Below are 26,041 nucleotides of genomic sequence, written 5' to 3' on the forward strand. Positions count from 1 at the left end.
GGCTCGTTCTGTATTTGACAAGGCAGCGACGAAGGTGGTAAGGGACATGATGTCCAATGCTTGTATACAGTGTGTTTGTTTATACTACAAGAAGATAAAGCTGCAAGACATGAACAAGAAATTGGGCGCTTCTGAGATATATCTTCGAGAGGATGAGTACCTTCAAGTTGATATTAGTGGTTTGCCTTGGTTGAGAAAGTATCCAGATGCTTGGTGAGAACTTTGTGCTTATTGGGCTTCACCCAGCTTTGTGGAAAAATTCAGAATGAAGAGAGTTAATCGTCAAGCAAGACCGTAGGTTACACAAAGATATGGGTCCGATGGACATCTTTGTTTGGCTCATCGAATGGTAGGTGTTTCTGTGCTCAATTTGATTATTATGTACTTACTTGCAATATCACAATTTCTTCTTTGCCAGGAGGCACAAAGTGGGGTGGCCCCAAGCTATATTGAGACAACATTCGAGGCCACCACAGCGCAGATCCTACACAGCCAGAGTTGCTTTGCAGTGAGAATGCCACACAGACTCTGGTTAGTAAAATAATTTGATTTCAATTCAGCGATGATTCGAATATAATCTTATTATTGGTTGCCTGAATGGTAGGCGAGATATGGTGAAGAAATGGTGGCACGTCATGGGGAGGAGTACGATTGGAGGAGGAGTGATGTGGATGCCGGTGCCTTAATACTCAAGCGAGGGAGGGAAGAAACATGGCAGGTTCAGCATGTTGAATGGCGTTATTGATACAAGTGGTGCTTTGAGTGAGGCAAGGTGTTCCCAGTCCTCTCAAAATTCTCGGGGCTACCAACGGGAAAGTGAAAGGAAAAGTCAACTGCAGGAGGAGATAAGGCAGCATAGAGAGGCAATGCAGAGACAAGAGGACTGGGCAAGGCAATAGCACGAGTACATACAAGGTTTTTTCGCTCAGCAACGACAGATTCAGGTACTATGCAAGTTTGATATTTTTCCAAGTCCTTCTGCACTTTTCATTACTATAAGATACTTGATCTATTATCGGTTTTTAGGAATGCTAGCGGCTACCCTTGGCTCACAATTTAATTTGCCACCTCTTCCTTCGCCTCCTCCACCGCCGTCGACTTTTATACCATTTGTGCATCTACCGTCTCCACAAGTGGTAATTCTATCATATAACTAGCAATACTCAAATTTTCTTATATATATATACGTACTATATATATTTAACTTTGTCTATAATCAGAGTTCGACAAGTACTCATCCTCGAGGAGTTTCTGCAAGCCCGTCCATACTACCATCGACAGCGCGTAACATTTCTGGAGGTGACTGCGACAGCGGACATAATATTACCCCTCCTTGATTTGTGTTTTCGCGTTCCGTTGACATATATATGTCATTTAGACTATGGATTTCATGATTGTACTTATTGGATGTATTTGATGATTGTGTGATGATGTATTTCATAATTCTGCTTATGGAGGTGTTAAGTAACTGCTTATGGATGCTTATGGATGATTGGGTTTCATAATTTCTATTATATATGCAGCTGTTTTTTTAGCGGGATCTTAGTATTTTCATCGGCTTGGTGGCCGACGAAAATACTGCACCGTGTCCAGTATTTTCGTTGGCTCGAAAGCCGATGAAAAAATCTATAAATAATTTCGTCAGCTACACCGGCCGACGAAAATACTACCATCGTTTTCGTTGGCTAGATTGGCCGGCCTGTCCAGCTGACGAAAACAGTTTTATTTTCGTCGGTTGCTGACGAAAATGCGCTTATTTTCATCGATTTTATTCCGTCGCCTAATTTCGTCGGCCGGCCGACGAAAATAACTATTTTCGACGGCTTTCGGGTTATTTTCGACGGTTTCTGACCGACGAAATTACGCTATTTTCCTGTAGTGCATGTGCTGTTGCTCTCTTGAATCGGTGTTAGATGAATAATTTGGGTGTTATGTTATATGTATAGGCCAAGTAACTGTGGTTTGGTGAAAGAAATTTTAGAACCTACGGTTTTAAGAAATAGTAAGTAGTAACCTTTGACCTCTGCACCAACTAAGAATAATGTGTACACAACAATTTTATCCTCTAAAATGTATGTGCCTACTCCACCTCCATAAAGGTGGCCCAAAGGCAAGAATCAAATTTGGGTGGTGGTTTAATAGCTGTGTAGCTAAGGCCTAAGGCACGCATGGTCCATCGTCTTCACATTCGGCTCCACATGTTGTATAATTATAAGTGGTGTCAGTGAAATTCATCACGTGCGTGCAAGTGTCTTCTCTTTATAATAAAAAGAAACAAAACACTGTCTCACTCTCATCACAATGTATACATACATTCCTTGCAAAAAAAAATATGTACATTTAGATATAGGCTCAATGGAAAATATCATTCCTCGCAAAAAAAAAAACACAACCGGGCTTCCACATACATAACCCATTGCCAATGTAGCGCATGGCTCAAGACGCACAACTATCATGTGGATGCCTGCACAGTCGGCTACAAATTTTTTTCGGATGAGCATAGTCCGCTACAAATGGGCGCCTTAAAAGGGTTTTGCTTGCAAGCTTGCATTATTTGATATATAGTACTTCACATGGATACAGTGCTGACTAGGAAATGCTTGCGCCATGTCCTAACAGTACTGATATGAGTAGGAGAGATCACGTAGCAAGATGATCGATCTGTCACGATCGACACAAACTTATAGGGCGCCGGGTGTCACATGGCATTGATTTTGAAGCGTAGCTAAGGTTATACGGTCGACCTCTTGGCAGACATGCACATATAGCTGATAGGCAAGTTTGTCCAAGATCGATGTCAAGCAATCTTTGCTTCACCTTCTTCCAAGACTAACTCCATCCGTCCCAAATTATTAGTCGTTACGCATCTATATATATTATATAGTAAAATCTATAAATCTAGAAAAAATAAAATAAATATAATTTAGAATGGAGGGAGTATGTCATATGCGCAGAATTTGTCACTAATTAAGTTGGGGCGGGCTTGCACTTAGGGTATTCTAACATCATAGTCGACTACCAGTATAATCTATAAATATGTTATACCAGTATAATCTATAAATATGTTATATTAGAGCATCTCCAGCAGTCTCTTTTTCCTAAAAAACTGTTAATATTAGAAAAAGGATATTCTTCATTGGTACCCCAATAACTATTAGGTCATCCCAATATTTCATCCCAACTCCCTCAAATAAGGGTAGAATTTTGATTCTCCCAATATATTAGTTGTATTAGGATGAGAGTATTGAGCAGTGGTATTGGAATATCCCAATAATATATTATTGGCGATATTTATTGAGGGACCACTGGAGATGCTCTTAGACAAGCTCTTCAGGGACTACTTCTTATACACTTCTCTCATAATTTTAGACGGTCCACATGTGCTAGTGATATTTAATGCTGCATGAATATTAAATTATGTTACATACTAACTATTACTACTAATTATTAGTATCCCTCTGCCCACAAATATATGGGTTGTACTGGCATTTGAATTTTGTTCACAAATTTAAGATCTTCTGAGTATATTACTGGGTTATCCTGCCACATCTTGTTAATCGCTTGGGTAACATGCCATTTTAATTTTAATTGCCTAGGTAACCAACCAGGGCTGGAACGACGTGGCGGCGAGGGACGATCTGTTGGGCTTCATTGCATGTTCGGGTGGGAAACATGGTTCACGGCGTCACCAGTTTAATCTGATTAGCAGGTGGTGGTTGGAGGATCTGGTTAATCTTTGTGGGGTTTTCAATCGTTTTTTTTCATAAGTTGCGGTAGAAATCTAGATGATTTCCATACATGTTTTCAATTGGTTTCTAAGTTGCATTGGCAGCCTGTTTTTTTTAATTTTCCTTACTGTGACGTGTCCTAATTTTGTTACCTCAAAAAGTGAGTGAAAATTGAAAAGATTATCATCTGGATGATAGCTGGTCATGGCACTAATATCGCCTAAAGTAAAAAAAAAAGCGAAATGATATCTTTGCTTGGGGAAACCATGGGCCTTCCGGACTAGCTTGGGTCATTCTGTAAAGTGCTGGTGCAGAAGGAAATGACGAGGTAATTTGGGCCGTCTTCTTAAGTGCTAGTGTGGAAGGAAGTGGGCTACTTATCTGCTTGGGCCGTTTCCCTAAGCGGTCCGAGGCCAGAAGATCTGCCACACCCTTTTTGTTCTCGCTCTCACAAGATCTGTTCAGAAGTACTCCTACTAGATAAAGACTTGCAAGTTCCAGTCTCTGATATAAATACGAGTAAATTGGTTCTATGGTCTAAAAAAATTAAGCTTAGTTTTTTTACTTGAACTTAGTTTGGTTATCTGGTCTTAAAATAAATTTTGTTTGGATTTTTGACCCATTTGACAAGGTAAGAGTTTTAAAACAACGTGAAATGACTCTTTTACCCTTAACGCTATTCCGTGTCGACTCATTCAACTCTTACCGTCTCACTGACGAGCGGACGCCATACGTCAGCATCTTCCTAGGGGCGGAGCTCGCGCGACTAACACGAATCTCTCTCTCATCCCATCGTCCTGGCCCGCACGCCGCCGGCCGCGCGGACGGTTGACTCGGGCGGTGGGGGATTGCCGTCGCCGCGTGCGCTCGGATCATGTGCGCGCCCGCGCGGGGAGAGGCACGCCGCCACAACACGTGCACGTCGCGCGGCGCGCCCGCCACCACGCACCGGACCACGCGTCGTGCTCTGCTGCCGGCGGGGCGCGGGCGGTTGGGGGCCGCCGGAGACCTCCCGCGCCGGAGGGTGGAGGTCCCGGCGGCCGCCTGCCGGCTCTGCTGGTCCGACGACCATACGCGTGCCCTGCTGGCGCGGGGCGGTTGGGGGGCGATGGGGACGGCAGTGCCGGAGGACGGAGATCTTGGCGGCCGCCCGTCGGCTACTCAGCTCTGCTGTTGGTCCGCGCGCACGCGACGTGACCTGCCGCCGTCAGATCCGGGGGCGGAGTCGGGCGAGCGGTTCGCGTGCTTCCTCGTGGCGTGGGCCACACCGAGACAGCAGCGGTTGCGACGAGAAGCTATCGTTGTGCGATCATGCGAGTGAACAGCCGCTCGCTGGCGGCGGCCGACCGAATCCTTCAGTTGTGCTGTGCAACGACGGGGCAACGGCAGCATGCGGACCATCCAAGATCCAACAATGTTGGCAGTTGGCACGACACGCTCCCGCGGGAGGCCTTGAGTTGGCACGGCAGCGCACCCGCGACGCCCAAGCTCGCGCGCGCGACGTGGAGGTGCCCGCGGCTGCGCAGCGTTCCCGCAACGGAGGAATGGGAGGAGGTGGAGAAGAAGGATGTGATAGTGGAGGGATATTTGATCTTTTTACACGCACCCTGTGTGCTGACTAACAGCAGCTGTAGATGGAATGGATGGAAGAACTAAGAACCAAAGAAAATTTATTTTGAGACCCTATAATCAAGTTCGAGTAAAAAGAGATAAAAAAACTAAGCTCAATTTTTTTAGGAATGAACCAATTTACTCTATAAATATCCGGCACTTTGGCTGGTCAAACTTTTTTTTTACTTAGCGGTCAATGATCAGATTTAGTGTGACCAAGAGAAAAATACCAATTTCATGGAGTTACTATTACTAGGACTACTGTTAATATACCCGGCAAGAACTCGCATGTACCGTATACTCGTGTAGTACAACGGATCACGTCTTTTACACACACGGTCTAGGTGAGCATTAGCCAGATTTATTCAGACACTATTATTTCCGAATCCCAGGAGCGTACAAAGCTTAGTATCGGTCGTCCATTTACTGGTGATTTGGTGAACCATTCTTCAGAACGGCAGGCTCAAAACCTGGGAGTGCGACTTCTGTCGTGGCAATTCTAAGCATCTCCAGCAAATTATTTATCTCTTTATCTAATATCAAAAAACTATTCTTTTGATAATTTATTTCTCTTCTCAATATTAAAAAATATTTTTAATAGGAGGTTCTTCAGCATATTACCAATTCCATCGTCAATATCAAAACTTTTTTGATAATCGTCAAAACACACCTTCCTCTTGTTCAAATATATGGAATTTCTCCATCCACCCTATCAAAATGGTAATCTGCTGTAGCAATGGCTACTAAAAATGTAAAAATATTATTGGTGATGGAGAGAGAAAATATATAAGATATAAGAGATGAGTAATCTGCTGGAGATATTTAAGTGCCTGAGCAGATCTCAGAATTTGCTAACGGAGAGGAGCATCCCGAGAACTCGAAATGGGCCATTTGGCATTTCTGCAGCACATGTTCAGCTTAACCACGAGAGATTCTGAACCGCAATTGCTGACTCGGAAAAACCTTCAATGAAAGCGAAACGCCGAAACCACACCACCACAGTGGGAACATGAAGGTACTTTTTTTGCCCCTTGCTGATGGGGCTGCGCCGACGAGCGTGAAAATTTCAAACGTCAGCTGAGGAAAAACATAAAGGCAGAAAAGATGCTGATGATAATGGTGAGAAACCAAAGGAAAAGGAGAAAAAAAAGTTTGTTTTCTGCAAGTTGCAGCTAGAAACAGAAGCCGTTACGATTGCGTCCATCTCATCTACACGCCCCTGCAAGAAGAGGCCAAAAACAACTTTTCCAGACCATTCCATCCAATGTTTATGCCTTTCACACATTGCCAATCCTGAAATTCCACCGGACAGCGCATTTTTCCTAGCTTTAATCAAATTCTCGACTGAGATATTCCGTGCTGGCAAAACAAAAAGATGTGGCATATGTGCGACATTTCAGTGTTTCACCGTAAGACTCAACTAAAAGGAAAAAATTAGTTCAGACAACTGCATAACTTTGAAAGTTCAGAAAATGGTTCAACTGCTGCATAGACGTCATTCCAGAATGTGCAACGGGTGGTAACGTTGCAAACAGGAAGTGCAAGACCTGACAGCTAAACAAAGACAACCATCTGACATGCACAGGATGAAGGTTACAAATATCCAACCAAACAATTTTCCTTTTCATGTTTCAACAAGCGAGCATGCACAAAGTTGAACTCCATATCAGTATAACAGAAATATGACTAACAGCAAAATTATCGAAGTCCAGTTCTAAATGCAATGCATTCTGTCAAATGTTGCAAACATCAGCAGCAGTAGCTAAAGCAAGCACCAAATCATATGGAAAAAGAGAATGGATAACGTTAGTGTTCAGAGTCAAAGGAGGAAGCTTCACGCCGCACACAAGGACAATAATGCATACATGCACAACTTGCGTACCTCCATCATAAAGTGATTCCATTCCACAGGATAAAGTTGTAAAAGCCTATCGATAGTTCTGCAATAAGAGAAGAGGTCTATCAAGTTGAACGGCTATAAACAGAATTGGAATGACACCTGATTCTACCAAGTTGAACAGCCATTTGCTGCCAAGAATCCAAGGAAATGTAGTTGCAATACTCGAGCAGAACCCAACAAATGCGATTCAAGTAAACAAGCTTGTTTCATCAAATAAACAGGTGGGCGTCTCAAGCCAGCCAGATTTCCATCACGAACAAGAATTCAAAATACTTTTGAAACTTAGTCATGGTGTGTGAAGTCTAGTGCCCTTTTCCTTTTATGAAAAAGTAAAGATTATTTTCCTACTTCCAAACAACGCCACACTTCTTATTTGCCCTGGTTTACTATAACAAGTTGACATCTAACCAAATTATTTGCCAGTTCAAAGTTAATTAAACTACTTTATAAATAAGATTTTTTTTCATACTGGATGAACCTCACTACTCATCGATATGGCATCCAAAAGAATAACCTTATACAACACATACAACAGTGCAAAGAGCCCTAAACTACAAGCTTGTAGTTATGTTACAGCTCATGGAAAATGGTGGATCAGGATTCAGGAACAGGCTCACCTATCCGTATCATGTTAAAAAAATAAAGAAAAGAGATGTATCAACCGTCAAAATAAATTCCTGTCAGTCAGTTGATAGTTATACTACTGATGTAGCTTTCTGGTAAGCTTTGCGGTAGCACTGGAAATACCAGACGTTTAAACAGTTTGGACATTTTAGCTGTGCAAAGCAACCAAACTATTATGATTTTTTGACCAAGGACCAAAACATTATGCTTGGTAGATTATGAAAGATTCCCAAGTGGTTAACAATGTGATAGTTCTATATCCCTAGTTCACCCTCCAATCTTCTGTGTCACACTTCACAAAGGTAAAATGTATCATATGCATCCACTAAAAATTTCAACAAAACTGACACCCACAAGTAATCCATGGGCCATTTAGAATTCATCAATCAAATTTTGCTTTCCAGGGGTTATGCAATGGACAATCCAAAGAGGTACTTGTCCTAAAAGAACCAGGCACTCACAACAATCACAAGTTTAGAGTCGTGAAGCATGATTGTTTGTAATCAGGTCATGAGCATCAGCTTCTGCAAGGTATAAAAGAGCATTTATCAAATTACTATTATGCTTCACCTTAAATAAATTCCTGATGGAGGCTACAAAGACATAATAAAAGTGGCAACAGAGAAAAACATGTAACCCATATAGCTACTGAAAAGGAGAAAAAAAAGGAACAATTATGTTAAGGATTTGCCCACTCATGTGACCAGATCAAAGTGTAAACTTAAGCATTTAGAGGGACCATTATGGTTGTGATTACAAAAGGATAACCTAGATAGATAAAGGTGGAATGGACAACGTGCAATCCCATCCATGGAAATCTGTTATTTACTGCATAAATATATTTCAGAATATAGAAAGGTTGCCTAAGTTCAATTTTGTATCATCCTCACTTAAACTTTGACATCAAAGTAAATACTACTAACTTTCACCATAATTGAGATAACAGTAATACATACTGGACTATTAAGACAAATAACAAACAAATGAAACCATAAGAAACATCAACAGATTCACATTTTTTATAATTGTTTTCACTAAAACAACCATCAAGCATAGAAAGTTCAAATAATGCATTCTGATACATGATAGCACAAGCATCTCCAAGCAGATAAAATAAAAGGAAAAATATTCCACAAGTGGTGAATGAATCAAACAAAATGCAGTCAAAATACCTGCTGGTCCATTGGGTAACTTTGCAGAGATTTATCTGAGTTAATTTTAAGGTAAGCAGATACAACTTAAACGGATTACTCCAATTTGTAATCGTGCTCTACTCAAAATAGTTTAACTGGAACCCATGCTACTCAATACTTCCAAAGGTCATTCAGCCAAATAAACCCATAAAGGAAGACATCAAAGTTTAACAAATATGGTAACTCAAAAATTAGCCATGCATGAATAACATGATGGTCACACTTTGCTGCAGACATAGACAATGAAATACGATCAAAACAATTTGCTCTGTCATCATCAATGATGGAAATCCTCTGAAATTTAATGTTTCTAGATTATTGGTATGACATTTTTGCATGGTATCATCTTCTAGATCATAAGATTGATCCAAATGTAAATGAAAGAAATGGATTAGCTGGGGTGGAAACTGATGTATGAACTCAAGAGTTACAAGATCCTGCTGCTGCTCTGCTGATGCCAACTAAATCAGCTACCAGGTCGAAGGCAGAAACTCATGATGAAGAATGAGTGCTGGCGCTAAATAGGCCTGCCTTTGTGCATACCTCTCTTTGTAAACAACACTGTGCGGACCCTTGATCCAGTGAACTCAGCAGCCCATCACAGCACAATTATACACAAAATTCCCAGATGGCCGTCTGGCAATCAAATTCCACACAGGTGGCTTGTCATCGGGAATCCACGAGTTGAGCTCAATCATGCCCCCAACAGAAGTTCTTGGTCCACCAATGACGATCAGCCTCTCACCGCATGCCCTGAATGCAAGGCCCCAGCCATTCATGGACACAGATCGCTCAGGCAATTTACCAAGAGTGATCCACTTATTATTATGCTTGTCGTACTTCTTCACATCCTTCTCACTATAATCAGCGGCGTACAGCTCATTCTTCACCACTGAAATAAGCGGGGGTGCACCACTCACTCCATTTAGACCCCCAGACATGTTCTCAATCACCCTCCAAGACTTGCTCTGCACATCATACTCTTCACCACAGGTCAAGATCATGTTGTTGTTGGTCACACCGCCAATCACATAAAACTTGCCATCCATGAACACGCCAGAGCAATTTTTTCGTGCCCTGTTCATGCTAGGAAGGGGTGTCCAAGTATGTGTTTCAGAGTTGTACAGCTCTGCTGAGCTGAGGATCCTGCCAAGAGAATCAGTGCCACCAGCAACATATGCCTTCTCACCAACGCTTGCTGACCCAAACAGACACCGTGGCGAATTCATCACCTCGCCTCGTGTCCAAGAGTTTGTCAGTATGCTGTATCTGAAGACAATGTGCGCCATCCCAAATACAAGCAGCTCGGTGCCCACAGCCAAAGACTCCTTGTCCGAGCACATGAAGCACTCGTCAGACGGCATCTTAGGCACCGTCATCCAGCGCTCCCGGTAGGGGTCATATGCATCCCACTCCAGAACATTGCAGGAGAAGTACACCCAATGTTCAGAGATGTTATTCTGCCGCCGCAGCCTGTAAATATCCCCTCCACGCACCAGAGACCAAAAATCCCGGTTCAACGATGCCACCGAGCCATATTCCGACCGGGACAGCCGGAGGAGGCAGTTGATGGACAGGTCCCGGCCGATTTCTCCTATGAGGTCACCCCCACTGCCGGCCGCTGTGCGGCAGCGGCTGGGGGCATGAGCCTCACGGATGTCCGGGGTGTGCGGCTGCGGCGACGGCGGCTTGCTCCGCTTGCCACCGCAATCCACCTCATCCATTTCCCGGACATCGTCCTCGGATTCCTCCGGCGCGCGGCGCTTCCGGCCGCCACCGTCGAGGAGGCCCTCCGCCCACCGCGACTGCATCTCGCAGTCGCCCCGCGAAGCGCGGGGCGTGAGGCTGGAATCCCCGCCTTGCAGCGCCATGTCCTCTCTCTTGCCGCAGAGATCCATCCTCGCCGCTGGTTCTTGAGAGAACCGGACGCGGCAACAACAAGAACCGAGCCGCCTCGATCCCCTTCCTCCTCTCGAGATTTACACCGCGTGTCTTGCTCCGATCTGCGCGCAGAAAATAGAAATGGGGTCAGCGAATTGGGCAAGAAATCGCGAAGAACGACGGATCAGGAAGCTGAGATTTGAGAGTATCAGCTATCCCTCAATAACGCGAATCCCCTTTCCCCAGCTAATCCAACAATCCCAACCCCGAACCAATTCAAGAACGGACGAATCCCCCCACGCAAGAAAGAAACGGCGCACGCACCTAGGAAGAAGAATGCATCCAATCCAAGAGCTCCGAGTCGCCGACGACAGTAGGCGGCGGCGGCGGCGGCGGTTGGATCCAGGAAGCAAAGAGAAGAGAAAGCGCAATCACATCAAACCCTTCCCATCAACTACCCTCCCTCTCTCCTATACAAAATTTCCTTCCCCACTGCCTCTCTACCCCTCTCTAATCTCTATCTAATTGGCCATATAATTATACCTGCATATATTTATAGAGGATGAATAGAAAGAGATAGATATAGGTGGCCTGGGGTCGCCCTCCTCTTCTACTGCGGCGTCTGGTCTGATGCTTCCCCTGCTGTGCCGCCGCCGCAGCTCTTTCTCTCTCTCTCTCTCTCTCCTCTGCGATGCGGTGTGCAGGCAGCTAAATGTGTACTTGGGATTCTTCTCCTTTACTTATTTTAATTCCTTTCCCCCTCTTTTTTCCCACTGCTTTATATTTTATTTTGCTTCTGTTTTTATCATGCTTTTATTATAACCCCTTCCTTTTTAAGGCTTTGGTGTGTGCACTCTGCTCCTTGGGTCCTTGAGATAGCTTCACCCCCCTTTTATTTCATTTTGGCTTTCCTATATTTATATCCAGTTGGACAGGCCAAAATTCATCGATTATTTTCTTATATTCATATCCAGTTTAATTTCAGAGCTCTAGATGTGAGTGATTGATACAATATGGTGATTCCAATGCGATACATGTTTGGTATTAATTTTAATTCGTTTCATATGCCCTTTCTTTCTTTATATGGGATATATATGAGATGTGTTTGTTTTCTATTTTATCTTTGCCTGGTGGAAATTGGAATAGAGAGCTCAACGTGTTAAAATTATAATAGCCGTAAACATGTTCCAAAAAGCTGTTCGCACTGTAATATATATCAACAAATTGTTGGCTATAATCAATTACAGGCCGTAAATATCAATACTCGGTAGTCCTAGAAAACGACAATTGATTATGTATGGTTTTTATAGTTCGAAAGTTCTTACTTGAATACTTCCTTATGAAATATTTTTGCTTATTTTTCTAGATTATATTTTAGCATCTCAAGACATAAAAGAAAGTAAAAAATTGTTATCATGTATTACTATAATCTATATTACAAAATCATATGAGTTTCTTGTTTTAAAAAATTTTATGCAGATCTTTTGTATTTGTATATATTTGTACAAGTAAATTGGTATGGATTATTTTTATGTCTATACATTTTGTATATAACTTTTTATTTGAACAAATTACATAACTTTTGATTTAGCCTAATAAGCAACTATAATTTTGACTTCATGTTATACAATTAGCAAGTTTGAGAATCTGAATATGCATTTTAAAGGTTTTCGAATCAGGTTCGAGAACCGGTGGTGGATTTTACTCATCATATTACTTTGTTCCATGGTGTGTGCGCATGAGTTGTGTTTACATATTTCCCATAAGTGGATGAATAAGGCTTTTAATTTAGCGCCTTTGTATACTACATTTTGTATTCATACTAAATTTCTAGTAAAAAGAGGTGCTTAATATATACTCCCTTCATTCTCCTTTGATAGTCATGGTATATATTGCTTATACAGCATTCGTGGATGAACAAGATTAATGTAGTGCATTTTGAATATCACAGTTTTGTATTGTCACTAAGAAAATGGTAGGTTTAATTTGTTGAAGGCCAGAAATACATCAGCTTTAACTGCCCGCCGTAGTATCAACTATCAAGACGAACGGTACGGTCATGGTTCTGTGTAATATTGTCTATTAATTTTGGATTTTTTTCGTAAAAGTCTCCTAAGCAAATTAAAGTGATGAAAGAAAAAAAGTTGTCCTTCCCAGGTTCGACCAGCGGGAGATGGTCCCCTGACCCCCAAAGGATTCGAGCCGCCCGCTCGGCTTTGCAAAAGCCGCATCTAACTAAAATACTCCTACTGATTAAGTACACTTTGTTTGTTCTTGAATCCAGTTGGCTACCTTCGGTTTCTAGCCTCCAGTTTCGCAACAAAGTCGCTATGGCTACCAATGATATCCATACAAATTTTCGCCAAACCAAATATATACGTTTTTACAATTTTTCTTCTCATTTCTCCTCACATCACACGGTAAAGTTGTTGGTAAAAACAAGAGTTCTTGTTTTTTTTGTAGGGAAAAATATCAACGAGGCGAAGGTCATTATTGACCCATTGCATCAGATAAAAACCAGGGAGGGCATGTACATACGTAATTAGTTCGTGCACGGGAAGAACAGTGTCGCTCCTTTCTACGTTTCCTTTTTTGGGCGTTGGAGGTGACGACCTGCTGAAACTGATCATGAAGAGGGGGAAACAATCGAATATTTGGATCTGGAGGCGGCGGAGGCATCGCATCGCATCGCATGGTTTCGGCGCGGGACAAGGACCTGACGCGGGCGTACGCCGCACACGTGCGGGCCGCCCGGGCTGCTGCACCTGCACGATCGTCGTCTCATCTCGCATGTCGCTCCTGCAGCTAGCTAGCCCCGCTCTGCTATAACCCGTGCATCTCATCAATGTCAAGCAATGCAAAGGAAAAAGGAAGACAAACCCTAGATTCTTTCCCTTGATAAAAAGTAAATTCTGTCCTCTCGAACCAAAGCTAGCTAGCGCTGACATACATGCCGATCGAGCCCATCTGTCTTGTCCTTGCATTCGCATCTTTGAATATCACCGTCGGTTTATTTCTCATCCTCTCGGCTCTACGTCGATATCGAGCCAATGGATTTTGCAAGACATTTGAACCAATAGATGTTGATATGTCAAGATGCATAATAAATTCTATAAATTTGGGAAAGCCAAAATGGAATATATTTTGAAACGTCGGGACTAATATCAAAGATCAAAGACCGGTTTTGAGTGTACAATCTTAAAGAACATTCCTTGCGGGATAAAATTTAAAGACTAAACAAACACTTATTTTGGGACGGAGGGAATATACGTGTACAGTTAGTAGAAAATTAAAGAGGAGTTGTGCTTAGCAAAATGCACCTACATCCAGAATTTGAACTTGCATTGGGGCTCATGCAAAGAGAGTGGAAAACATGAGCAGCAGTTCTCAGCAGGGGTGAGTTGTTGTACTCAAACTATTTAGGAGGCTAATTTAAATAATAGTACCCGGCCCTATTCTAATGAAATTTGAAGTCATTTTAGTTTTATTCTAAGTCAAATCTTTCTAGTTTTGATGAAACTTTACTGAAGAGTGCACAAATATCTACAACAATGTATATAGTTTCATTGTAAATGTTAATATATTTTTCTACAGATTTGGTGAAAGCTGAACAATAATACTAGATTTTAACTAAACTATAGACGTCATGCAATTTGGAACGAGAGTGTAAATATATACACTATAGGAAAATAGTGTATTTTCGTCGGTCAGAAACCGACGAAAATAGGCCAAAAGCCGATGAAAATAGCTATTTTCGTCGGCCTGCCGACGAAATTAAACAGATGAAAATAGGCTCATTTTCGGTTGATGACGAAAATAACTATATTTTCGTTGGCCAACTTGACCGATGAAAATATGCACATATTTTCGTCGGCTCCAGTGGCCGATAAAAAAATGGCAGTGTTTTCGTCGGCTCTATGGCTGACGAAAATACGTTTATATATTTTTCATCGGCTATAAGGGCCGACGAAAATAAGACCAATATTTTCGTCGGCTCCTTGGCCGATGAAAATACGGAACTATGACCAGTATTTTCATCGGCCAAGTGGCCGACGAAAATACTGGGCCTCCTGAAAAAACAGCATACATAAGGGCCTGTTCGGATCCAATGGAAAGAGAAAGAGAAAGTGCAAAACTTTTGCTCTTTTGCACTTTTTTTGCACTTTTGGATCCAAACACCCCAAAGTGCAAAAGGGCAAATGCTACCGTAATTTTGCTAATTATGGATTAATTAGGCTTAATAGATTCGTCTCGTCATTTAGTCCTCATCTATGTAATTAGTTTTTTAATTAAACTATATTTAATACTTCTAATTAGCGTCCAAACATCTGATGTGACAGGAGCAAAAATTTTACCATTTTCCCTTTTGCCATTTGCCCTTGGATCCGAACAGCACCTAAGCAGTTACGAAAGGCACTCATCCATAAAAAATTACTTAACATGTATATTCATAAGCAGAATTACAAAATACATCATCACACAATCACCAAATACATCCAATAAGTACAATCATAAAATCCATAGTCCAAATGACATATATATGTCAACGAAACGCGAAAACACAAATCAAGGAGGGGTAATATTATGTCCGCTGCCGCAGTCACATCCAGAAATGTTACGCGCTGTCGATGGTGGTGTGGACGGGCTGGCAGAAACTCCTCGAGGATGAGTACTCGTCGAACCCTGATTATAGACAAAGTTAAATGTATGTAGTATGCATATATAAGACAATTTGAGCATTGCTAGTTATATGATATAATTACCACTTGTGGAGACGGTAGACGCACATATGGTACAAAAGTTGGCGGTGGCGGAGGAGGCGAAGGAAGAGGTGGCAAATTAAATTGTGAGCCAAGGGTAGCCGCTAGCATTTCCTAAAAACCGATAGTATATCAAATATCTTATAGCAATGAAAAGTGCACAAGAACTTGAGAAAATATCAAATTTGCATAGTACCTGAATCTGTCGTTGCTGAGCGAAAAATCCTTGTATGTACTCGTGCTATTGCCTTGCCCAGTCCTCTTGTCTCTGCATTGCCTCTCTATGCTGCCTTATCTCCTCCTGCAGTCGACTTTTCCTTTCACTTTCCCGTTGGTAGCCCCGAGAATTTTGAGAGGACTGGGAACACCTTGCCTCACTCAAAGCACCGCTTGTATCAATAACGCCATTCAACATGCTGAACCTGCCATGTTTCTTCCCTCCCTCGTTTGAGTATAAGGCACCGGCATCCACATCACTCCTCCTCCAATCGTACTCCTCCCCATGACGTGCCACCATTTCATCACCATATCTCGCCTACCATTCAGGCAACCAATAATAAGATTATATTCGAATCATCGCTGAATTGAAATCAAATTATTTTACTAACCAGAGTCTGTGTGGCATTCTCACTGCAAAGCAACTCTGGCTGTGTAGGATCTGCACCGTGGTGGCCTCGAATGTTGTCTCAATATAGCTTAGGGCCACCCCACTTTGTGCCTCCTGGCAAAGAAGAAATTGTGATATTGCAAGTAAGTACATAATAATCAAATTGAAATAATGAACACCTACCATTCGTCGAGCCAAACGAAGGTGTCCATCAGCCCTATATCTTTATGTAACCCGTAGTCCTGCTTGATGATTAGCTCTCTTCATCCTAGATTTTTCCACAAAGCTAGGTGACGCCCAATAAGCACAAAGTGCTCGCCAAGCATCCGGACACTTTCTCAACCAAGGCAAACCGCTAATATCAACTTCATGGTACTCATCCTCTCGGAGATATATCTCAAAAGCAACCAGTTTCTTGTTCATGTCTTACAGCTTTATTTTCTTATAATATAAACAAATGCACTGTATACGAGCATTGGACATCATGTCCCTCACCACCTTCGTCGCTGCCTTGTCGAACACAAAACGAGCCCTATCTTGTAGGCACTGCTCCTCCCCCTCCGGCAAACGATACCTCTCCTAAAAAGGAAAATACATTTGTTAGATAACTTATAAAAGAATCAAATAGATAGTAGTTGTACAAGTTAGACAAGTTTTGATAAAAAAGTACTCAGAATTCATTCCAAACTCTCGCTATCGTCGTGATGCCCTGATCATCCGGTTGCAGTTTATAGTGCTCCCACTTCAATGCAGGCTGAAGCACACCTCCAACTGTGACCATTCCTGGACAGTGAAACCGACAAAGTGTTCCCAATGTTGCATTCACAGGTCTTAACCTATTTCTTCCCTCCCAACAAATGTCGTCCCACTACCTGCAATTAGAACATGATATCCATCATGTTTCTTACTTGAACTATATAATACATTAAATACAACAATCACAATAATAAAATATATTACTTACCAATCCCCATGTGGCCTAATCTGTTGACGATTTGCCGGATTAGTTGTTGCAGGAGTCATCACATTGTTGTCTCTAAATCTAAATGGATTGTATTAGTTAGCTAGCTCATATAAAATTTTTCATAAAATGATCATAAGTAATTGTGCAGCAGTATCCTTCTCTTCATCCTCCTCTTCCTCCTCCTTTGCATCTCCATCTCCATCCTCGCACTCTTCTTTGTCCTCGCACCCATCTCCTTCTCCACTACCTCCATCTCCATCGCCATCCACATTCGTGACATATTCTTCCTCATCCGCACCCCTACCTTCCTCTTCTTGCTGTTCAAAGACAAGTATATATTTATTGTTATTAAAAAATTTAATTACATATGCAAACTACATATGACTTACTTGCATAGCCTCGTCTAGACATCGCTGAAGTGCACTTCTTCGGCTCAGATGAGAACTGCTGCCTCCAAAGAGAGAAGGCCTATCCGAAGATGCGGAGCCACCATTCTTCCTTCCCTGACTCCTTGAAGACGAGGATACATCTTTCTTTCCCTTCACCTTCAGAGAGTGCACAAATGACCTCATCCTAAAAAAAATAAAATATGGTTAGTTAATATCATATAAAGCAATGGTAAATAAAAGATAACAAGTTTCATAACAACAATTACCAAATAAAACACTATTAAGAAAAATTACATATTACATCATATTACATGTTAAAATTCCTTGGGGTCATCTTCTTCAGCTACGGAGCCACCATGCATAGTACCATGGCGCGTTTCATACATTCTGAACATTACTTTACTTGCACGACGTGGCCATTTTTTCTTTCGGACCTCAGAAACTATTAGATCACCGGTATCACCATCTAATCTGTCAAGTGCCATCCTAATATCAACTTCAAAAGTTCCATTACACTCATCTTCCTGAAATGCTTCAGGAATAGTACGATCAAGCTCACATTCATCGTAACCTTCATCTCCAGGAATAGGCAATCGACCTGGAGGACATACTCTCTGAACAATCCACCATGGTTCTAAACTTTCCGAACGGCATGGATACGACATATAATAGACCATCTCAACTTGATGTGGGAGGACAAATGGATTGTAACCAGAAAGTCGCAATTTGTGGTTCACCTCCAGTAAACCAAGTTTTTTGTTATGCTTTACCCCAGAACCTAATTTACTATTGAACCAATCACAATAGAATAACACAACTCTTAAATCTTTTGAACCTTCAAACTTCAGCTCCACTATATTCTGAATGACACCGAAATACTCCATGATAGAACCATCTGAGGCACTCGCGGTGGTCACAACTCCACTATTTGTTGTGGCGGCATGTGGATTTTTTGCTTCAAACTTGGTTAAACGGAACCGAAATCCGTTTATATCATAACAACTATAACTCCTTGCAGTCGTGCTTCCATGTGAAAGCTGTCTTAGATCATCATGGACACTGCTATCCTTCATGCACTACAAGTTTTCAATTTTGTTAACTCATAACGAGTTATATAAATAAGGTAGTTAGAGTAAGGATGCTTACATATCTTCTAAACCATGTGACAAAATTGGGACCACCACGTAAATCCTCACGTCGTAAGGTTTCGAGCTGTTTAGCAGTTGGTTGTCGTGCATATCTCCATTGTTCTTGATCAAACAACCTACATATTCTTTATTTAGCACAAGTACATCGCTAAACGTGATTCATATATGAGATATATATCATGGTACTTACACGAAATATTTTTCCATCTCCTCCATATTTGTGTACATATACAACAATGCAGTATTCCATTCTTGTATGCACATTTCATAGACCAAACTAGCACCAACGGCCTTGCCAGTCCACTGAAACAGCTTGAGATTGCTCATCGGTGTCTCATTTGAGGTGTGGTAGCGCGGTATATGAGCATTAATGTTATTTTTTTCTACAAAATATGTGCTCATGTAGTGTGAGATCTCCTTAAGATAGAATGCCTCGGCAATGCATCCCTCCACTCGTGTTTTATTTCCGATGGTTGCTTTGAGCTTCTTTAAGTCTCGTTCAACAAAGTACATCCACCTGTATTGTACGGGGCCACCCACCTCAGCTTAATAAGGCAAATGCACTAACAAATGTTGCATTACATTCATGAAACCCGGGGGGAACACCTTCTCCATCTTACATACTAAGACAGGTATTTCCTTACTCAGTTTTCTCATTGTATTCTTGTTAATTTCTTTTGCACATAATTGCCTGTAGAAAAAACTTAACTCGGCCAACATTATCCAAATTTCTTCAGGGAGGTACCCACGTAGCATCATAGGCAACAACCTTTCCATGATGATATGGTAATCGTGACTCTTCAAACCATTCATTTTTCCACTTACAATGTTCACCGCCCGTTTCAGATTAGCTGCATATCCATCAGGAAATTTAAGGTTCTTCAGCCACAAAAGAACATCTTTCCTCTCCGCAGGCTTAAGATAGTACTTAGCACGTGGCTTCTGTCAGACCCGGGGCCACCGGGCTAGGCACATTACGTAGTCTAAGAGATTAAGCCCGTCTTATCTCTTATTCATTTTCTTTATTTCTTGTTTATCCCGTTTAAATAGGAGATAGAGCTAACCAACACGGAGAGGATCTACTCGAGATATGTTCTGGTATGATTCCTCGATGGGGGTTGGTTAGTATCTTTGTAACTCTGACCTCTCGGATATATAAGGGAGGTCAGGGACCCCACTCAAAACAGAAGATCATTAGGTCATTCCACATCAAAGGGAATACAAACCACCATACAGGACGTAGGGTGTTACGCTCCGTGCGGCCCGAACCTGTCTAAGTCTTGTGTTCCTTGCACCTTCGAGTTCCTGATCTCGGCGTCTCCTCACCCAAAACTTACCACCTTGGGTATATCCCTTGGTGGGCAGCCGGTTAAACACCGACAGCTGGCGTGCCAGGTAGGGGAGCGCGTCGAAGATCCACCGGCGAGCTCGATGGCGTCTTTCAACTTCATCAAGTCAGTTCCCTCTCAGGGCACGACATTCATTTTTGGCTCGTGGGCTTGCATCGCAGATGGTGCGGGCAACTTTCGGCGATTCCTCGTCGACATGACGCCAAAAACCTTCGCTGCGGATCCCCGCAGCGGCCTCGACAAGTTCAACGACGAACTCAACAACTTGCCGCTCCATACTTCTGCAGCACAGATCGAGATGGAATCTGTTCCAAGCTCGACTTCTTCTGGTGTTGTGACAACTTCCCCTGGTTTGGACTTGTTCCAATCTAGGGATCTGCATGGTCGAACTCAACTCGGTCCATGCAAATTGGCCACTGATCTTCAGAAGGCCAATGCATCTGGGTCCCTCTCCATGTTAGAGAAGGATCTGGACTTGCTGCTCCAAGACGGGACGCCTGAAGCCACCGCGTGTCGGGGGGCTTCGGGTTGTTCTGGACCCGGTGATTTGGTGATTACCTCTTTGCCAAAGGGGCGAATAGTGCATTGGTGGGGCATGATGCCCTCCAATCTACTCGAGGCAGAGGGTCGGCTTGTGGCCCACCTCGAGCCATTGCCCTTCCAAGAGGGCAGGCCATTGGCCACCGTGGCGGAGGGGTCGACTGAACTAGTCGACGAAAGTTCTCATGACCTTCCCTCCCGCCAGGTGCTGATGGCCGAAGAAGGCGAGGATGATGAGGATCTTCCCGTTGCCAACTTTGAAGCGGTCTCCAAAGACGAGATCACGGCCAAAGCTGGCGACGAGAACGACGATGATCGAGAGGCGCGGAGGGCCAGGAACAGGGCCCGCACAATCCGGCAGAGGAGGGCCAACGAGCGTAGGCGATCTATGCATCGCGAGCTTGACCCTGAGTTCACCGCCGTCAGCGAACGGGGTTTCCAGACTCCGGTGGCCAACATCGCCAGGGTGACGGCCATCCTCGAGCGCAGCCACGATCGGGAGGTACGTCAAGCACTCCTCTACGCGCAGAGGGCTTGGATCCAGCTGGATCAACACAACCCGGCGCCTACCATCAGGGAGGAGCGCGTGGGCGAGAGTCGAAGTCAGGCTCACAGCCGAACGGCTGGCGGCCGTTCTCGACACCAGATCAGCAACGACAATGCGCGTGGGAGCCAGGCCCCTGGCGGGAGGCAACAGCCACCGCAAGGAGGTCACCCGCGACAGGTCAATCTTTGACCTCCTTCGGGGGACCTGCGCCAGCACATCAATGAGGGTCGCGACGCGCGGACCGTGATCTCCTCCAGGCGCAAGACCCGCGAAGAAGTCGAAGCTGAAGGTACTGACTGTAGCGATCGATTTCCTGCTTTTTCTGCTCGTTTCAGCAGCTACAAGTACCCAGAGGGCTTCAAGCCGATCGGCATCACCAAGTACGACGGCAAGCAAGCCCCTCAGCAGTGGCTCCGTTGCTACTCCACGGCTATTGAGGTCGCAAGGGGTTCAGACGTCACCAAAGTCGTCTACTTCCCGATGGCTTTGGATCCTGCACCGCTCACTTGGCTAGAGAGCCTCGGCAGCAACTCCATCGATTCCCGGGAACGACTTAAGAAGGTCTTCATCGACAATTTCCAGGGAGCGATTGTCCGTGCAGGTACTCGACACGATCTTGCCCAGTGCAAGCAAGAACGTAACGAGCTCCTGCGATCCTACACGCGTCGCTTCTTCGATGTTCGCGCCACTATCGCGAACATCTCGGAGGACGACATCATCGATTGCTTCTACAACGGCATCACCGACCCGAGCATATACAGGGATTTCGGGCTGAACAGGCCGAAAACTGTTGCGGGCCTTCGTGATATGATGTACGATTGGTCCGAGCAGGAGGAGAAGATGCGGGAGCGGTTCCCGTGGCATCAAGACAGCAATCTGCGGTGCCCAAACGACAATCGCAGCGACAAGGGCCAGCGGGACTTTTCGGGGCCACCCCGGAAACGAAAGCCAGATGATGTCATCGCGGCTATCGATCGTCCTTCGCGGGGAAAGAAGTCGACAACACAGGAGGAGTTCGAGAAGCTCCTGCAGAAGAAGTGCCCGTGGCACCCGGGTGCCAACCACGCCGCCATCGACTGCTACCACCTTCGGAGGACGTTCAGCAACTCCGGTGGCGGAAAGAAGAACAAGAAGCCTGCTGACAAAGACCCCGAGGATGATCAAGAGGATCACGGGCGCAACCCGAAATTTCAAGACGCGTCAAAGGTTGTCAACGTCATTTTCGGGGGAGACGAGGATCTTTGTTCCAGGCGGGATCAAAAGCTGCTCCTCCGGGAGATTTTGTCCATCAAGCCGGCGGTACCACGACCACTCCGTTGGTCGGAGGTCCCCATCTCGTTCTCTCATAACGACCAGTGGATGAGCTTTTCTGAGCCCGGCAAGTTCCCCTTAGTCTTGGATCCTGTGGTGGCGGAGGTCAAGCTTACCAAGGTCCTCATCGATGGTGGGAGCGGGCTCAATCTCATCTTCGTCAGCACTTTGAAGAAAATGGGCCTGGATTTCAAGGATATGCTGGTTCCCAGCAAGTCCCCCTTTTACGGTATCATCCCAGGTAATGCGGCGCACCCGCTTGGTACGGTAGTCCTCCCAGTCACCTTCGGCACGCGGGAGAATTATCGTACTGAGTTCATCAAATTTGAAGTGGCTACTTTTGAGTCTTCTTACCATACAATACTGGGTCGTCCGGCACTTGCCAAGTTCATGGCAGTGCCGCATTATGTCTATCTGCTTCTTAAGATGCCAGGACTCGGTGGAGTGCTCACCCTCCGCGGCGACTTGAAGAAGTCATACGACTGCAATCAGGAGGCGATCCAATACGCTTCGACTACTCGCGTGCCAGATGCTTCAGGAGAAGTACTCGCGGCCGTGCAGCAGCTCTCCCAGACCGGGTTGGAGACTCCTTCCAAGAAGGCCAACAAGTCGAGCATCCAGTCGACTGATGATGTGGCCCTCAAGACGATCCAGCTCCAGGAGGGAGATTCATCTAAGACCGCCGTCATCGGTGCGGGCTTGGGTGACAAATAGGAACTCGCGCTCGTCAGCTTTCTTCAGGCTAACCGAGACATATTCGCATGGAAACCAGCGGATATGCCAGGGGTGCCCAGGGAGTTGATCGAGCATGCTTTGAATGTACACCCGAAGGCTACGCCTAAGAAGCAACGCCTGCGGTGGTTTGCCCACGACAAGCGTGAGGCCATTAAATGGGAGGTCGCTAAACTTCTCGCGGCTGGATTCGTTAAAGCTGTAATCCATCCAGAGTGGGTAACGAATCCTGTTCTTGTAAAGAAAAAGAACAATGAATGGAGAATGTGTGTCGACTACACTGATCTCAACAAGCATTGCCCAAAAGATCATTTTGGGCTGCCGTGCATTGACCAAGTTGTCGATTCGACGGCTGGTTGTGTCCTTCTTTGTTTTCTTGATTGTTACTCAGGATATCATCGGATCGCGCTCAAGGAGGAGGACCAAATCAAGACTGCTTTCATCACCCCGTACGGGACTTACGCCTACAAAACAATGTCCTTCGGGTTGAAAAACGCAGGAGCAACATACCAGCGTGCGATCCAGATGTGTTTCGCGGATCAGCTGCACCGAAATGTTGAGGCCTATGTGGATGACGTGGTCATCAAGACCAGGGATTCCGATAACTTGATCACAGATTTGGAGGAAACATTCAGCAGTCTGCGCAGATTTCGTTGGAAACTCAATCCCACCAAGTGCGTCTTTGGAGTACCTTCAGGGAAATTGCTCGGGTTCATCGTCAGCAATCGGGGCATTGAAGCCAACCCTGTAAAGATCACGGCCATCACTGATATGGAGGCTCCGGCCACAATCAAGGATATGCAAAAGTTAACAGGTTGTATGGCGGCTCTGAACAGGTTCATCTCCCGGCTCGGGGAGAGAGGACGACCCTTCTTCAAGCTCCTAAAACGCCAGGATAAGTTCCAATGGACGGAGGAGGCTGAGCGGGCCTTGCAGGATCTGAAACATCATCTGCAGTCACCTCCAATCCTTACAGCACCGTTGCCAGGGGAGGATCTACTACTTTACATCGCGGCAACAACTCATGTTGTCAGCAGTGCTATTGTAGTCGAGTGAGGCGAAGAAGGCCATGCGTTTGGAGTGCAGAGGCCTGTCTACTTCGTCAGTGACGTCCTCTCCGAATCCAAGGTACGGTATCCTGCCGTTCAAAAGCTTTTATATGCAATCTTGATCACATCGAGGAAGCTACGCCATTACTTCGACGAGTACAAGATCACCGTGATCACGGATTTCCCGCTGGCGGATATCCTTCATAACCAAGATGCCACGGGGCGCATATCCAAGTGGGCAGTGGAGCTGGGGGCTTTGTCAATAGACTTCAAGCCACGCACTGCAATCAAGTCACAGGCTCTAGTCGACTTCATGGCTGAATGGAGGGAGAATCAAGTCCCAACCCCAGTGGACAAGCCAGAGCACTAGACCATGTACTTTGATGGGTCCCTCAAGCTCGACGGCGGCGGCGCTGGGGTTCTACTTATTTCTCCGCGAGGTGAACAGTTGAAATATGTCCTTCAGATCCTTTGGGCGGTATCCAACAATGAAGCCGAGTATGAAGCTTTGCTTCACGGGCTTCGTTTGTCGATATCACGAGGGATCAAGCGACTACTTGTATATGGTGACTCTCTTCTTGTCGTTCAACAGGTCAACAAGGAATGGGACTGCAACAAGGAGACAATGGATGCCTATGTACAGGAAGTACGCAAATTGGAAAGCAAATTCTCCGGCCTGGAGGTTCATCACGTATTATGAGAACACAATGTTGGCGCGGACACCTTGTCCAAATTGGGGTCCATGCGTGCCCAGGTCCCGTCGGGAGTCTTCGTCCAGGAGCTCAAACAGCCATCCATCAAGTCTTCTCCGCAGGTAGCCATCGACGTGGGTTCCCAACAACCAGGTCGAGAGGTTATGGTGCTGGAAGAGGACTGGCGAGGGGCTTTTATCGACTTCATTCGAGATCAGCGATTACCAGCGGGAATCGACGCCAGGAGCGCAGAAGCAGCTCGCGTCTTACGACGAAGTAAGGGTTTCGTCCTAGTTGACGGCAAGCTCTACCGGCGAGGCGCTCGGTCAGGGGTTCTCATGAAGTGCGTCACAAAGGAAGATGGTTACGACATACTGCGGTAGATCCACGATGGCGTCTGCAGCAACCATGCGGCTTCAAAAACGCTGGTGGGGAAAGCATATAGAGCCGGTTTCTGGTGGCCCACCGCAGTGACCGACGCGGAGGATCTCGTGCGCAGGTGCCAAAATTGTCAATTCTTCGGCAAACAGACGCACGTTCCAGCCCACAGCCTCATCACCATACCGCCATCCTGGCCTTTCGCCTGTTGGAGTATTGACATGATCAGGCCCTTCACGACGGCACCAGGCGGTTTCACCCATGTTCTGGTGGCTATCGACAAGTTTACTAAGTGGATCGAGTACAAGCCGATAGCCAAGCTCACGCCAGATCGGGTCGTCGACTTCATTTCAGATATTTTGCATCGTTTCGGCTTCCCCAACACCATCATCACGGACTTGGGATCAAACTTCACGGTGAACCAGTTCTGGGAGTTCTGCGAGAATGCTTGCATCGAAATTAAATACGTCTCAGTCGCACATCCAAGGGCCAATGGACAAGTCGAAAGGGCGAACGGCTTGATAATTGACGGCCTCAAGAAGAGACTTCGTGATGAACATAGCAAGAAGGGAGGCAAATGGGTGCATGAGCTGCCACATGTCGTCTGGGGGCTTCGGACTCAGCCGTCCAAAGCCACA

At 44.8% G+C, this 26,041-nt stretch overlaps 1 protein-coding gene across 4 annotated transcripts; it reads right to left on the minus strand.

Annotated features, from left to right (window-relative positions):
- Positions 1-6,095: 6,095 nt before the first annotated feature.
- LOC112875195 (F-box/kelch-repeat protein SKIP11-like) lies at positions 6,096-11,685 on the minus strand. Of its 4 annotated transcripts, XR_003225135.1 has the most exons (4): positions 11,262-11,685; positions 9,600-11,059; positions 8,325-8,387; positions 6,096-7,279 (listed from the first exon to the last, which is right to left on the minus strand). XR_003225135.1 is itself a non-coding variant. In XM_025938953.1 (3 exons), exon 2 carries the CDS (start codon positions 10,952-10,954, stop codon positions 9,644-9,646), a length of 1,311 nt encoding a protein of 436 aa, XP_025794738.1. In that variant the 5' UTR covers positions 10,955-11,059; positions 11,262-11,685; the 3' UTR covers positions 7,297-8,387; positions 9,600-9,643. The 4 variants fall into 4 exon arrangements, 3 of the variants coding, with proteins under 3 accessions (XP_025794738.1, XP_025794739.1, XP_025794737.1); XM_025938953.1 differs by lacking the exon at positions 6,096-7,279 and having other exon boundaries at positions 7,297-8,387; XM_025938954.1 differs by lacking the exons at positions 6,096-7,279; positions 8,325-8,387 and having other exon boundaries at positions 9,300-11,059; positions 11,481-11,684.
- Positions 11,686-26,041: the final 14,356 nt, after the last annotated feature.

The sequence above is a fragment of the Panicum hallii genome, chromosome 9, assembly GCF_002211085.1.
Source record: "Panicum hallii strain FIL2 chromosome 9, PHallii_v3.1, whole genome shotgun sequence".
NCBI classification, from domain to species: Eukaryota; Viridiplantae; Streptophyta; class Magnoliopsida; order Poales; family Poaceae; genus Panicum; species Panicum hallii.

What these genes read in the sequence shown, in the direction of transcription:
- LOC112875195 (XM_025938953.1), bottom strand. Translation starts at nt 10,954, where the DNA reads ATGGATCTCTGCGGCAAGAGAGAGGACATGGCGCTGCAAGGCGGGGAT.